This window comes from Topomyia yanbarensis, chromosome 2 (genome assembly GCF_030247195.1).
Source record: "Topomyia yanbarensis strain Yona2022 chromosome 2, ASM3024719v1, whole genome shotgun sequence".
Taxonomy (NCBI): domain Eukaryota; kingdom Metazoa; phylum Arthropoda; class Insecta; order Diptera; family Culicidae; genus Topomyia; species Topomyia yanbarensis.
In genome coordinates, this window is record NC_080671.1 from 161438223 (window position 1) to 161453044 (window position 14822).

Consider the following 14822-nt stretch of genomic DNA (forward strand, 5'->3'; position numbering starts at 1 on the left):
CCGTAGGCGTAACTAAATACCCGTCACAGCTGTCAGTTCTGTGGGGTGGCGGACAACAAAAGAATCCCACACGGTGGTCCTCCAACGAGACAGGGAGTCGATGCACGATTGGAAACTTCGAACATGAAACGACAAGGCACCTGGATTTCCCGGGTTCGATCGAATCCTGAACGACGAGCTGCAAATTCGCAACCTCCAGGGAACCAGCTTAATGGTGCTGGGCAGGCTATCAGCGAAAGGAGAATCAAAGGCCGTTTCCTCAACTGCAGCATCATAAACGTGCATTTCACGGTTTGGTAGCTCCGATCGGGGAAATGATTGGATTAGCGGCGAGTACCGGTAGTTGGTTGAAGAGAAAAATGCAGCAAAGACAAAGATGCTGCAGCACCGAATGAGAGCAAATGAGAAACGACACAGAAAAGCTCGGAATAGACAAAACCCAGTAATTTAACGAACGAAAGCACCCACAGGGATAACGAGACGATGGAGTAGCTATACCGTCTTAATGACAAACGGAAATTCTATGAGAAGATGAATCGCTCGCGTAAATGCTATGTGCCACAAGCCGCATGTGCAGAGACACTGATCGGAACCTTCTCACGAACGAGTGCTAGGTACTCGATAGGTGGAAACAGTATTATGACGAACATCTAGTTGGCGCAGCTGTAGACGACGACAGATTCTCAGCATTGAATCTACCTGAGATTCTGTGGGAGATCGGTTGGTTAAGGAATAATAAAGCCGCTGACAATTATCAACTGTTATGTGAGCATTCCACTAAGTGATTTCAAAGTTTTGGGAGGAATAAACGCTGAACTAACACGATTGAACAAAGTGACTGGATCAAATGATCTGTTACGTCCGAGTATCAAGAAAATTCTCGAGTTGTTTTGGAACTCTTGTCTCTTGAACAATTGTTCAATATAGCTTCGGTAGGTGTGATAAGAACCGCGGGGATTCACGCGAGTGGATCGATTTTCTGGAAGTCTGTTCAGATTTCTGACTTCGCCGACGACGTTAGCATTGTGGCACGTAAGTTTGAGACGATGGTGGAGGTATACATTCGACTGATGGTTGAAGCAAATCTGTTGATTAGTTCGTATATTTGGGCTCACTAGTGACCGCCGATAATGACGTATTCTAGCAAGTAATCGTGCTTACTTCCTAGGCTTAGGCTTCAAAAAACCCTTCTGTCGAACATAATATGCTACCGCACGAAGTCAATCCCAGACGGGAAAAGTCTATATAAAAAATCTATCTATCTGAGCAATTTCTCGCGACATCTGGCATCCCGCAAGGAAGCCCCCTCGGTCAAGAATTTTTTCCCCTATGTAACTATTACGATGAAAGCAACGTTCTGACTGCGGGGTACACTGGTGTCGAAGCTTCCGCTGACAGGCATTTCGTACACATTTCAAATCTCTTAGCTCACAGGTACTTCAAGCAGGTGACGCAAGATAACGTTTCCGCGGCACGTTAGAGGCCAGTCACGATTCTGTTTTATTACAGAACGCCTCTGCCATATCGTCAACTCAAAGCGGAAGATTTTGATGAGTCTATTACGTAGATGAGCTTGCAAAGCCATCAAAATCGATTTTACGATTTTTCAGAGACAATTTTGAACATCGATCGGATTGTCTGGATAATCGAATTACTTACTATTGTATGAGTGGATTGTATAAACAAAACTAGAAAAAAACAAGTGTTGGAATGCTGGCAACGCTGGTACATGGTACAGTGTTTAATCTTCTTTTGACGCGTCGTCTCACCAACGTACTGTCAAAATGTTGAACAAAGTTCTCAGCGTGCGGACGCGTATATTTTAAATCGTCCGAAACATTCTGGTCGTTATCCCTGAATTTGATATCGTTTGCGGTTTGCTTCAGAGATTCGAATGAACATGGTTTTTCTCGGAAATTTGCGGATTGAAATGTTATTTCATACCAAAATGTTACTTTTTTGGCACTAAAACTGTCGATAACCTCACAGATATAAGATATAATACAAGCAAACTTGCATAACAAGAATTGTGTATTTTCTTCTGCCGGACCAAAATCTTAGAACATTTTGAAATTTTAAAAAAGCATCCAGAAAAGTTTTTTTGAAAAATGTTAATTTCAGATCTGTAGCATTGAAAACTCTACAAATGTCTATTAAAACCAAAATATAGATGCATAATCTCTTCAGCAAAGTTGTTTCTCATTATGTTCCCTACAACTTTGCTGAATACAGTTTTACTATTTTCATAAATGACCAAACAAAAATTTGCTTCTCAGCTCTAGGGCAATCACCAAACTAAGACTTTAATAAAATGGGGAATATTTAATAGAGAGCTTTTGCTGACACGAAAATAGTTTTTTCGTGGCCGAAACAAATAGCGTTTTTGCCTATTTGGGAACACTGTACACCGGCAACCTGGAAAACATTGGAAGAAACCCGCTTTAAAAATTTGGCATCAAAGCACCTTTTTATCGGTAGGTCGAACGTTCATGAAGTATACAGCATCACCATTCCGCAGACTAACAAAGTTGTCAAGAATAAGCGTATTTTCCTTAGAATTAAAGGATTTCTCATCCCTGTGAATCGTCTATAGCCTCCTAAATTTGTTCCTAGGATTTGGTAGATCCAGTATCGTTAACGGTTTAAATTTAAACGCTTTCTCAGAATCCATCGTATGCGCGTTTCTATAACCAAAAATTTAGTTTTATGTTACGAAGATCCAAAATTCTAAATGGAGCACCTAGGACGCCCTGTCAATAAGGGTCTGCCGTACAGGTAAAAGCTAGAACCCAAGTAGTGGAGAAATTTACACAGGTTTCAGTAAAAACTTGTTCAAACTATCTTTAATAACCCGAACCATTCTTGCTGTTTGACTGTTGTTCGTGGGGTGTTACGGTGGCTTTTTCATCATCCGGATACCGTTTTGCTCGATGAATTCGATGAAGCACTTCGAATTAAACGGGGAACCTACGGCTGCGTTCCTCGCGACACGCAACATCAGCTAGCAGCAGATGACGAGAAGAACCACCCTGGAGCAAAGAAAGGTGAAATTGAAAGGTTATTACATGAATAATGTGTCGAGAGAAATTCCTCCGCCGGGGAACTCTCAGTCGGAATAGAGTCATTTCACCGAGTAGATCATAATAGGGCAGTCCCCTACTCACGGAAACTGGAGCTAACTGGCTCATGAAATCAGCAGCTAAACTGTTCACTAAGACGAGAGCTAAATGGCGAAGTCATAGATGGATACAAAAATCAAGAAAAGTGCTAAATAGCTCAAAGGTCGAGCCATTTCTTACATCAAGTGAGGCTCCCGGACAGCTGCAGAAAATTCCCTCGAAAAATGAGGAGGGATTGTTTTTAGTTGTTAAGTACGAAAGTGAGTCGTGAGTCCTGCATAGTGGCAATACACTAAAGACCAGGCTTTTGGGGCCTTTTAAATCTCACTATAATACAGATGATGTACTTTTGGACGCAAATCAGTTGCCGAATTACTTTGCTACATTTCTAGCAAGTGGTGAACTTAATTTACACACCTGAAACTGCTATCTACTGAATTGTTTCTAGTTGATCTACATCGCTTTGTGGGTATGTGTGGGAATGTAACAGAAATGCGATCTGAAGAACGACGAAAATATACTTTAAATTAGCTTCAAAGGGACATTCTTCAGAGTCCTAGAATAAGTGAGTGAATCAATCAAAATAATTGTTAATTCATCTTTGAGAGTATGATTCGATTCGCTCTCAGCACTGGATCAGTTGGCTCTAATAGCGCAGTGGCGGCCGTGGTTGGTTGCCCAAAAAGGTAGTCGCAGGAGACAAAATTAATTTGTAGAATTCGAAAGCAAACTCAAAGAAAAAGGCGTTCCAAAATTGCAGAACGGCAGACAGTGCATAAAACGGACGATTGCGTCAAAGCACATGACGTGCTCCCCATCCCATTTATGTCACTATTTGTCATAGCTCTTCCCCCTAATAGCGTGGCAGAATTTATATATGGTCCTTTATAGCACTTTATAGGTATTATCACAAGCATATCAAGATTCTGTAACTCATTCGAGTAAACGTTGTGATATTACAATGAAAACGCGAAATAGAAAAAAAAAATATCGATGCTGCGTTCCTAAACGATATTAACATGATGCACGAATCAAACACATCCCCTCTCCAAATAGTACGTACTTATTCTTAGCTCATTATAATTAGCAGACAAATTAATGGACTAAAAGTATACCATTAAAAATGACAATAAAACATTTGTTACACGTGCTGAAATGATTGCCGCAAATTGGTGATTGTTTTTGAACTGTTCTTGCGAATTGTCAATTCTCAACCCTCATACATAATTCATCATTCACTCAGACAAGACCATGCGTATTCCCTACACGCATTAGAGACCCAGTAGATTCGTCTCCTAGTTGGTCAAATAAACACTAAACAAAATTAGTATACTCAGTCTAAAGAAATGTTAGTTCGATTGGCATCAACCGGCCGATACGTGTTCCCTTAAAATGCCATCAAATCAAAGAACATTTAAAATTACATACGACAAAATATGTGCAATTCAGAATATAACGAAATGAAGTCTGCTTAATTATTTGCATTAAAAAAAGATCGGAAAAATTAGTTACATAATCAAGGTGGTTCATTTTCAAAGATGGCACGGCTGATGAATCACTTTATGAAAATAAAAAATAAGGGACGCGGACGAAAGTGGCTGACCACCGCCCAAAACTAGAAAGTTCGATATTCCACGAAAAGGTTCTTCCCAAAAGGGAAAATTGGATTAAACCAATTTGCGCATCAAGGGGCACAAAACCTAACCTAAATTAAGATTAATTTTTTCGTGTTTTGGGGATTGATATTGGATAATGCCGGGCGTTTGGCTCCCTAGCCATAAGACAAGAGTTCGTTTTCGCATTCTCGTCAGCAAACCAGAGCTTTTGTTTTTGCTTCCCGGGTTGCTTAGACGTTCACATATGTTTGGAATTTTATCGTGTTTAACTAGTGCTAACTTGGGTACCAGCATATATACCTAGACACCCAGTTGGTGCTTGTTACTGACGAAATGAATTTGAAACACGGAAAATAAAACTTAATTTAACATTCAAATGATTACAATAGATTTGTATTCATATAACGATGGTTCAAGCTCGATTTGAACAAATCAGTTCGTCAACTCATGTGAAATTCTGTCGGAGCAGAGTTACATCTAACACCTCTTATCTTCGAGACCGTGCAAATATTGGGCAATTTGCTATGTTGAGTATATGCAGATTCGTACTGCATAAGTATTCCATTTATCCAAAGTCTCTGAAATTGATATTTGTGCTGTCCCAAACTATGTGATTGTGTTTTACATAACTGTCGATTTAGTGGAAACCCATTTCGGTTACAGTATGATACAACCATTTTGAAACCCCCCACTCGCTCTGAGTAAATTATAAAGTTTAAAGTAAAAGGTCTCACATTAATTTGTTACTGTGTGGCATTTATGAACATAATATATAAATAACGTGATTTTGCTCAATTCCAATCCATATAAATAAAAATGCTAATATTAGCAGCTCAAACTGATTCTTTCCTACTTCCTTACGATTTTTTTTGCAGAACTTTGCCCGCGTCAAAATGCAGGTAACCATGTCACTCAGCTCGCTGGTAGGAACCAGTTCGTCGTTCAGCGAACAATCACTTCGCCGTGCGCTGAAAACGATCCTGGTGTACGCCGAATCCGATACTGACCTGCAAGACACGACCTTTCCGGAGCAGGTCCAAGATCTGCTGTTCAATCTACATATGATACTTTCCGACACAGTGAAAATGAAAGAGTACCAGGAGGATCCGGAAATGTTGCTGGATCTGATGAACCGCATTGCCAAAGGGTATCAGAATTCACCCGATCTGAGACTGACCTGGCTGGAGAACATGGCAAAGAAGCACATGGAGCGAGCGAACCACACCGAAGCGGCCATGTGCTACGTGCATAGTGCAGCTCTGGTTGCCGAATACCTGAGCATGCTCGAATCGCAAACGCATCTTCCCGTGGGTGCTGTTTCTTTCAAACACATTTCCCCGAATGCGCTGATGGAATCTGCTGTGTCGGATGATGTTTTAAGCCCCGGCGAGGATGGCATCTGTTTGGGAAATAGGTTCACCGAAGGCGGTCTGAAAGCTTTGCTTGAAGAGGCATCTAATTCGTTTCAGATTGCTGGAATGTACGAAGCAATGAACGACGTCTACAAAGTGCTAATTCCTATATGCGAAGCAAATCGCGATTTCCGAAAGCTAGCACAAGTACACGGAAAGCTTCAGGAAGCATTTAATAGGATCGCACAACTGCATGGGAAGCGAGTTTTCGGAACTTACTTCAGGGTTGGGTTTTATGGAGCGAAGTTTGGTGATTTAGATCAGCAGGAGTTTATTTACAAAGAACCGACTTTGACGAAATTACCGGAAATATTCAGTCGGCTGCAAAACTTTTACGCTGATCGATTCGGTCCAGACGTGGCTCAGATTATCAAAGATTCCAATGCGGTCGATGTAAAAACACTAGATCCTGAGAAGGCTTACATCCAGATCACCTATGTAGAACCTTATTTTGAAACGTACGAATTGAGATATCGAGAGACCTATTTCGAAAGGAACTTCAATATAAGTAAGTGCATCCGTTGACGCAGCTCAAATTGTTTATCAATATTGTTTCTTTTTTAGAGCGATTTATTTTTGCAACACCCTTCACCAAGTCCGGAAAGGCTCACGGTGAACTGCACGAACAGTGTAAACGAAAAACTATTCTCACCACAGCCAATCACTTTCCTTATGTGAAAACTCGTATCCAGGTGGTCAGTCGAGAGCAAATTGTTCTCGAACCGATAGAGGTCGCAATTGAGGATATACAGAAAAAGACGGCTGAACTGGCAGCTGCCACGAATCAGGAACCGGCTGATCCCAAGATTTTGCAAATGGTCCTGCAGGGTTGTATTGGCACTACGGTCAATCAGGGCCCAATGGAAATGGCTCTGGTTTTCCTCTCGGGCATCGCCGACAGTACAACCATCCCTACGAAGCATCAAAATAAGCTGAGACTTTGTTTCAAAGACTTTTCGAAAAAGTATGGGTCGTTCAATGCAAACGTTGCAGTAGATTGACAATGAATTGTTTCTTTTTTAGATGCTCGGATGCTTTGAAGAAGAACCGCAATCTCATTCTGTCTGATCAAAAAGATTATCAAAAAGAATTAGAGCGAAACTACGCCCGTTTCACCGAACGCTTAGCTCCGTTGATCACCATCACGCCAACCCAGGCGCAGGGAGTGGTTGCTGCGAATAACGGGTTGCACAATAGTAAGCTAACTCCGTTGAGATGGTAAGATGATTGACTCATTGAAAACCTTTCCCACATACCAAAAATAATGCACTTGAGAAAGAATTTGTTCGACATATTTTTGTACTGAGATAATGATTCACAGGAGGTGATTACACAAATTAATGTGTAGTGTCTTAAACATTCTATAACTTGATTTTATTGCAATATCTTAAACCAAAAAAATAATTGTTTTATTTTTTTCCAAATTGTATTTAGTTTATTCGCATATTTTAAGATATCAGATAATGTTTTTTGTTATATTCGAACAGAGCCTTCATAAAATTATTTAATTGTGAAATTCATACATTTTACATAACTCATCGTACTCAAATAATAATCAATGTTTAGTAAAATAAAGATAAGCCCAGACTTCAAACTATGATGACAGTCCCTATCAGAGGAAGTTGTTATGCTATTCCCTGGAAAACCCGGGAATTAAAGTTTACCTGGAATCCTCAGATAATTTTGAAAGTTGACCACGATTATATTAAAATTGTATCAACTGTCACGAACAACGTCGCAGCAAAAATGTTGGTCCTCTATACTGTTGAACCTTTTCTGGAGTATTATTAATTGGGAGCACGTCGTATGGCATAAGTTCGTTTGGCATAAGTTCATTTGGCATAAGTTCATTTGGCATAATGTTCATTTGGCATAGCAGTAGGTGACACATACGTTCGTTTGGCATAATGTTCATTTGGCATAATGGTCATTTGGCATAATGGTCGTTTGGCATAATGGTCATTTGGCATAAGGGTCGTTTGGCATAATTTAAAAAATGCGTTGAATTTTCTGTTACCAGTCGTTGTCGCCTAATGTGCCTACGCCACATCGCTTTAAACCCGGTGCTGTCCGACATCGCTCCGCTCCGTCGGACTTGAACTAGTTGATAGCACCTATGTTTGAGTAATCCAGGCAAACGAGTGGATCACAGGTTTGCTCGCGAGGGGCCGCCGACGCACCATCGGAACCCGGCGGATCCCGCTTCGGATCTTTGGTCTCAGTTATGCGACAATGCCAAGGGTTAATTGGTATATAGGTTCAAATAACTGCTCACATTTGAAAGAAGAATCAACCCTTATATTTAAGTAATCCGGGCAAACGAGTAAATCAACACTTTGCTAGCGAACTTATTAAACATGCAGATTAAAAGAGCTGCTCATTTTTGAAAGAAGGAGTCAACTCCTAATTTTGGGTGAAACGGACAAACGAGTATATCACCAGTTTACTTGCGAGGGCCATTTGGTATGCAAATTTAAAGAACAGCTCATGACTGAAAGAAGGAATCAACCTTCTGGCAAATATACACGTATATATTTGCCAGAAACAAGGATAGATTCCTTCTTTAAGACATGAGCAGTTCTTTGAATTTGTATACCAAATAGCGCTCGCAAGTAAACTAGTGATCCACTCGTTTGCTCAAACTTAGGGGTTGATTCCTTCTTTCAAACATGAGCAGTTCTTTGAATCAATATACCAACTAGCCCTTGGAAATATCGCATAACCGAGACCAAGGGGCCGAGGTGGTCATCGACCCGCCGTCAGAAGTGGCTACCTCTCACCAGCAACTCACTCGTTTGCTCGAGTTACTCAAACATAGGGGCTATCAAATAGTTTAACTACCATACTTAAAGCGATGTGGCGTAGCCACATTAGGCGTCAACATTAAATATAAGAGATTTCAATGGATATTTCAAATTATGCCAAACGACCATTATGCCAAATGACCATTATGCCAAACGACCATTATGCCAAATGACCATTATGCCAAATGAACATTATGCCAAATACAAATTATTTGTATTTGATTATGCCAAACGAAAGCATGTGTCACCTGCTGTTATGCCAAATGAACATTATGCCAAATGAACTTATGCCAAATGAACTTATGCCAAACGAACTTATGCCAAACGACGTGCTCCCGATTAGAATATAATTATTGTGTGTAAATGGAGAACAATGAGTCTAGTTATGTAAGGTATGCAAGCTAGGCTCGATAGACTATCCAAGTCAGTCTTGGATCACATACATTATGAGCAACATAAGATGTTGTTTCAAGCTGTTCTCAACCCCTATTCGCCAGTTTTCACGTCGCAACCCGTTACAACTTGTTAAGGCCCAGGTTGAACATGTTATGTCAATGAGCCTACTTCACACCCCTTCTAATTGATTCTATATGCCACATAAATCCTTCTATTCCATTCTATTTTCGACATGTATTAGTTTGGAAGATTAAAAACCAAATGAGATCCTACGCCCTTTAATTATTCCCAAAGGTGTATGTAATAAAATTCTGATCCCTTAAAATTTACCTCTATGCACAAGTTTTCTAAACCCTTGACGATTATCGCACATTATTAGTAATACAAACAAGTATTTTATTGGCCACATGTTTTTATGGAATCTCACAGTACATAGACACGATAAATGGTATTTTCTCATTTTTTCTACGTACAAGTTACAATACACATAAAATTAATACAAATTTTATAAATGCAATATGGTTAGCAACATGTCACGATAACGACCAATAATACAATAAATTAATAAAATAGATTATAGGGAATTGATGTGTCTTATGTTAAAATTTGACGATTTTGTGCTATGACTTTTAAGCATATATTCCTATAAATATGGCAATTCAATTTTGGTTGACTTCGTAAATAAATTAGTGTGGGATTTCTAGACTTCATTAAATAATTAGACTGAATATGATATTGATAAAAGATTAGCTCAACATCCGAAACTCGAAGACATCAAGAAGTTATTCTCAGCTTACAGTTCATCGTCAAAGTGGTGAATATTCTGCAAGTGATCGCCGTAGTCGGTAGCTTCACTGCCAACAAAAACGTCGTACTTATCAATGATTTCTTCATATGAAAGGCGATCATCGTGATCTTCGTCGGAAGATGCAAAAAGGTGTGCCACCTCATCCTCAGCGACTTCCCTAAAATCATGTTCATGATAGAAAATGTTAGCATGACGTAACAATGAGTTTCTCTTTATTTACTTTCTCGTTACAGATCGATACTTTAAAAAATAATTTCATTATAGCAACACTTACTCGTTACTGGGTAGAATCCAGGAGAGAATTTCGTTCCCATTCAAGTATCCATCACCATCCTTGTCGAAATCGTTATCAAAACGATCCTTTTCCGTGATCAGCCACTCCTTATCGTGACCGCGCGAGTGCTCCGCAGCATACTCCTGAAAGTCAATCTTCCCGTCGAGATTGGTATCTTTGTTGCGCAATGTTTGCTTCAGTACGACAGAAAACATTTGCGGAAACTCTTCCGGTGACATGAACAGCACAAACTCGCTTGGATCCAGCCTCCCGTCGTGATTGCTATCCGCAGCTTCAAACATCTCTTTATCGTCGGTAATCAGTTTCTTCTCCTCTTCTTTACTTGCGTCCATTATGACTGGTTTGTCTGTCTCCTCATCTTCACTATCCATACCGTATGTATCGGCATAGTACTCCTGCCACGTTATAACATCGTCGGCGTTCTGATCCACATCTTCGAACCGATCGGCAGATTCCTCCTCCAGCAGACTCTTAAACGAGCGCAGTATCCATGCTTTTAGCTCGTGCCGGTCAACGAAGCCATCCGAATTCAAATCCATTTTGATAACCAGTTGAGCTAGTCTCCGTTTCGATTCCTCCGGGGATAAAGTATCAAATTCTTCTGCCTCTTTGACGCTTCCCAAAATTGCCTCATGGTCGAATTCCGAGTGGTGTTCGTCGCCGTCTATATGATGCGCATCCCGGGGGGCAAAACTTCCATCTTCTAGTCGTTCTTTGGATCCGGTGCTGACCGTATTGTGACCGTGCTTATGAGTCGTCGCTGCATATGTGAGATTTAGTGCACCAATAAACAGCGCCACGAGAGTGGTTCGTCCAACCATTGCCGGTGCTGTTGGTTCAAAATCTAATATGATTATACTATTCGCTTACACACGAAATTTAAATTTGTCCCTGTATCAGTCCATAGTGATACAATTCTAATAATAGATCGCTGTTCACAAACTGCATTTGGTGATCTAAATATTTTTTTTTTGTTGAGGGAGCTTACCTCAATATATGTAATTTGGGAACCGATCTTTCTGTATACAATTTAATAATAAATGCTCAAAATTTCCAGAATTTAAGAAACAAATCCATACGCGATGTAAGCGTAAAAATATACGTGATGTAAACAATGCTGGATGATATTAATTTTTGACGTTTCAATTTCTTATCAATTCAATATTAATTCTTCAAAAGGGCTAATGAGATTTTTGTAAACAAACTTCTTTCGCTCATTACTCTGCTGCCGAGTTGAATTTCTTGAAAAATACACTTGAATCAACACATTTACCCTTGGTAGAATCGATTTCAAATGTTTTCTGTGTTGAAATTATAACAAAATAAGAGAATCTGATCTGATATCAGCAAAATAAAAGTTTGTTTACAAATCTTATTAGCCCTATTCAAAAGTTGATACGGAATTATGGAGTGCGTTTAGTAACCACATTACAGTACACGCAGAAAAAAAATCAGTGAAAATAAACAAATTTTGGTTTTAAATAATAATTTTCCCGTTTGATATAGTGACAAACAAAATTCAGGTTTGATTCAATCAATACTGTTGGTTGAAATTACCAACAAATTCATTTGTTGGCTTTTCAATAGTTTCAACAAATATTTCGTTTGAAACAACAAAATCATGGTAAGTTTAACCGAACAAACAAGTTCGAAGAAACAAAAACAAATCTTTTGTATTAACCAAAGGAGAGAACAGCTCAAACTTAGTTGAAATTAAACAAAGATTCTGTTGGTTTTTAACAAAGGGATCAGTTAGATCCAACAAATTTTATTTTGATTCAACAATGTTTTTATTTAAAATGTAAACAGAAGTATTTGAGTATTTGTTGAACTAAACCAAATACATGCTTTCGAAAAACGCCCATTTCAGTTTGAAACAGTCGTTCGCCACGTTTTAGATTCAACTAAACGTTTTGTTGATTCAAAAAGGCCTGATTTTTCTGCGTGTATAACCATGTCTGAAACGGAATTATTGAATGTGAATTTGTGATACATATCTCGACAAACATGATTACGGCTTAAAAGCCAACTGTCAAAATTCACTTTGAACGGAAATTTCGTACAAACCGTAACTAGCAAATCACAGATGTTGGCAGTAGATTAAAGAGAAAAGTTGTCTTTATCGTTAACTGCTATGTAATGTATTCGGCTAGTAACGGTTTGTCCGCAATTTCCTTTCAAAGAGAATTTTGACGGTTGGCTTTTAGGCCGTAATCCTATGTTTGTCGAGAAATGATGATTGGCATAGGATAACCAACCTAATTTGGACCCCTACATGTTTTGAACCTTGTTAATGTTTTTGTCTCCTGCGCTGCCAGGTTTCTCTGCATTTGTTTGGATTGATGCAAAAATTACATTCCTTTGTTTTGTCTATTATGTTTGAATATCATTATTTCAACAACTAATTGTTTAAAATTAACAGAATCTACAGTTTTAAAAAATATCACGTTTCATATTTCAACAATAACTAAGAGAAACCGGTGGAAGTGTTACATTTTCAAATTGGATTTAAATATACAATTGAAATATTTTTTATTGATCCAATTAGTTTGACTGTTTTGGTATTATGCTTGTCCGTGTTTTCTTTGATATGTTCTATCTAAATTATTGGGGAAGGGTCCGAAATGTGAAAAATTCATGCTGTACAGAAATGTCATTTTCGATTTTATGTGAATGTATAAAACATCCATTGACAGTTTTCTTTCAAGAACAATAATTTTGGAGCAGACTCGTGTATGTATTGCCTTAAACAACATAGGCAAGCAAAAATTATTGACGTTAATGTAATTCACTTCATCTCGGGGTCCAGAATTGGTAGGTTACCCTAATTGTTAGCGAGTTTAAAGAACACCAGACATTGCAAGTGTCCAAGAGCTGTTGTAAAGCTAACCATTTCCTGATGCACTTGAAGATCATGTATAATTTAACGTCAACAGCGTAGAATATACATCACCATGATAGTCTTATTGTAGCTAGAACATTGATAAACAGTGTGTATAAAAGTGGGCCGTAATTATTTCCCTTGGACACTCCCGAGTTGTTCAAAAATGCAACAGAGAACACGTTTACTACAAGTTGGGGAACTCTCAGGTACGATTGGAGCCACCAAATTAGATTTAAATGTCAGTATATACCGTATCGATTTGAGCACCTGTGTATATAGGGGAAGACGGGGTAAAACGCACCCTGTAAGGAAATATGACTATAACTCAGCTAAAGAACATCAAGTGGAAGAATTTAAATAATGATATCGTTTAGCCAACATTTTCCTCTGTAATCACAATCATAACGCTTTGCAAAATAATCAAAAGCATGAAAAATATTCAATTCTTCAAAATCATTAAAATTTAATTATTAATTTATTTCATATTACCTTTTTAAAAATCAGCGGGGCAAAACGCACCTGTTCGGGGGTAAAATGCACCACAACAACGGGGCATAATGCACTAAAACAACGGGGCAGAATGCTCGGTGAACAAGCAAGCAGTTTTGTTTTCTGACGAAATTTCACAAAAGTGTGCCATTAAATAGCCTTAGATTATGCAATTAGTAGGTTTTAAGAACAGTTACTCTGTTTTCGATTAAAAAATCAGCAAAATCAAAGAAGAGGGCATTTTGCTCCCGATGGAGCAGAGAAATATATTTAGCAAAAAGTGAATTATTTAGTAGATTTTTCATATATATTGCGACAGAATAAAGAACAACCGTCATGGGGGGTTACTTTACGCCACGGGGCTACTTTACGTCAAAATTAAAGAATGATACTTGAGTTTCTAGTTCAAATTTAACGCTATATTTTGACAAAAGCAAAACATAGTATTATTCGCTGGTTAAACACAAATATAAAAATTGGATATAGGTTTAAGGAAATGCTTGCAAGTAATCGTAGTGGGCGAGGAAACTGAAACATAAAATATACGCAGAAAACATTGTAACTTAATTTCTCTTGGGAAAGTGTGATATACTAATCAAATTATTAGATAAGATAATATAGATTACGTGAAACTAACCTAGCAATGTAATGCAATTATTCGTGTTTGCACTTTTTTCCGTACTTTTGATTGTTTGGTAATTGAACCATATGTCCATTTCGTCTAAATTGGGGGCTACTTTACGCCAAGCTTTACCAAAAGTCTTTTTTTTACAATGAAGAATACAATTTACGTCCTAACCCAGTACACGTGCTATTAGTAGATGCCAAGCTGCCACACGGGGTGTACTGGAGTGTCGGGCTCTCATGCTGACGCCGCCATGACTAGGTAATACCGACTAAACTCCATTGGGCACCGCCATTGTTCCCCCCCAGGGACTACCTCTCGGTATTACTTCTGGGGGGGTGGCTGTACTTGATGTACTCACTCACTCTCGCTCA

General features: G+C 38.8%; 2 protein-coding genes across 2 annotated transcripts in view; one reads left to right on the plus strand and one right to left on the minus strand.

Annotated features, from left to right (window-relative positions):
- LOC131681927 (dedicator of cytokinesis protein 7) overlaps nucleotides 1–7631 on the plus strand; it is a 31700-nt gene extending 24069 nt beyond the window's left edge. Inside the window, exons 4-6 of the mRNA XM_058963028.1 lie at nucleotides 5611–6655; nucleotides 6712–7111; nucleotides 7171–7631. Coding sequence (XP_058819011.1) covers nucleotides 5611–6655; nucleotides 6712–7111; nucleotides 7171–7369 — 1644 coding nt within the window. The 3' untranslated portion in view covers nucleotides 7370–7631. The remainder of the gene's footprint in view (nucleotides 1–5610; nucleotides 6656–6711; nucleotides 7112–7170) is intronic.
- A 2204-nt stretch (nucleotides 7632–9835) lies between these two features.
- Nucleotides 9836–11592, minus strand: LOC131681928 (reticulocalbin-2). The gene is made up of 3 exons (XM_058963030.1): nucleotides 11439–11592; nucleotides 10430–11279; nucleotides 9836–10312 (listed from the first exon to the last, which is right to left on the minus strand). Exons 2-3 carry the CDS (start codon nucleotides 11269–11271, stop codon nucleotides 10141–10143), a joined length of 1014 nt encoding a protein of 337 aa, XP_058819013.1. The 5' UTR covers nucleotides 11272–11279; nucleotides 11439–11592; the 3' UTR covers nucleotides 9836–10140.
- Between the last annotated feature and the right edge of the window lie 3230 nt (nucleotides 11593–14822).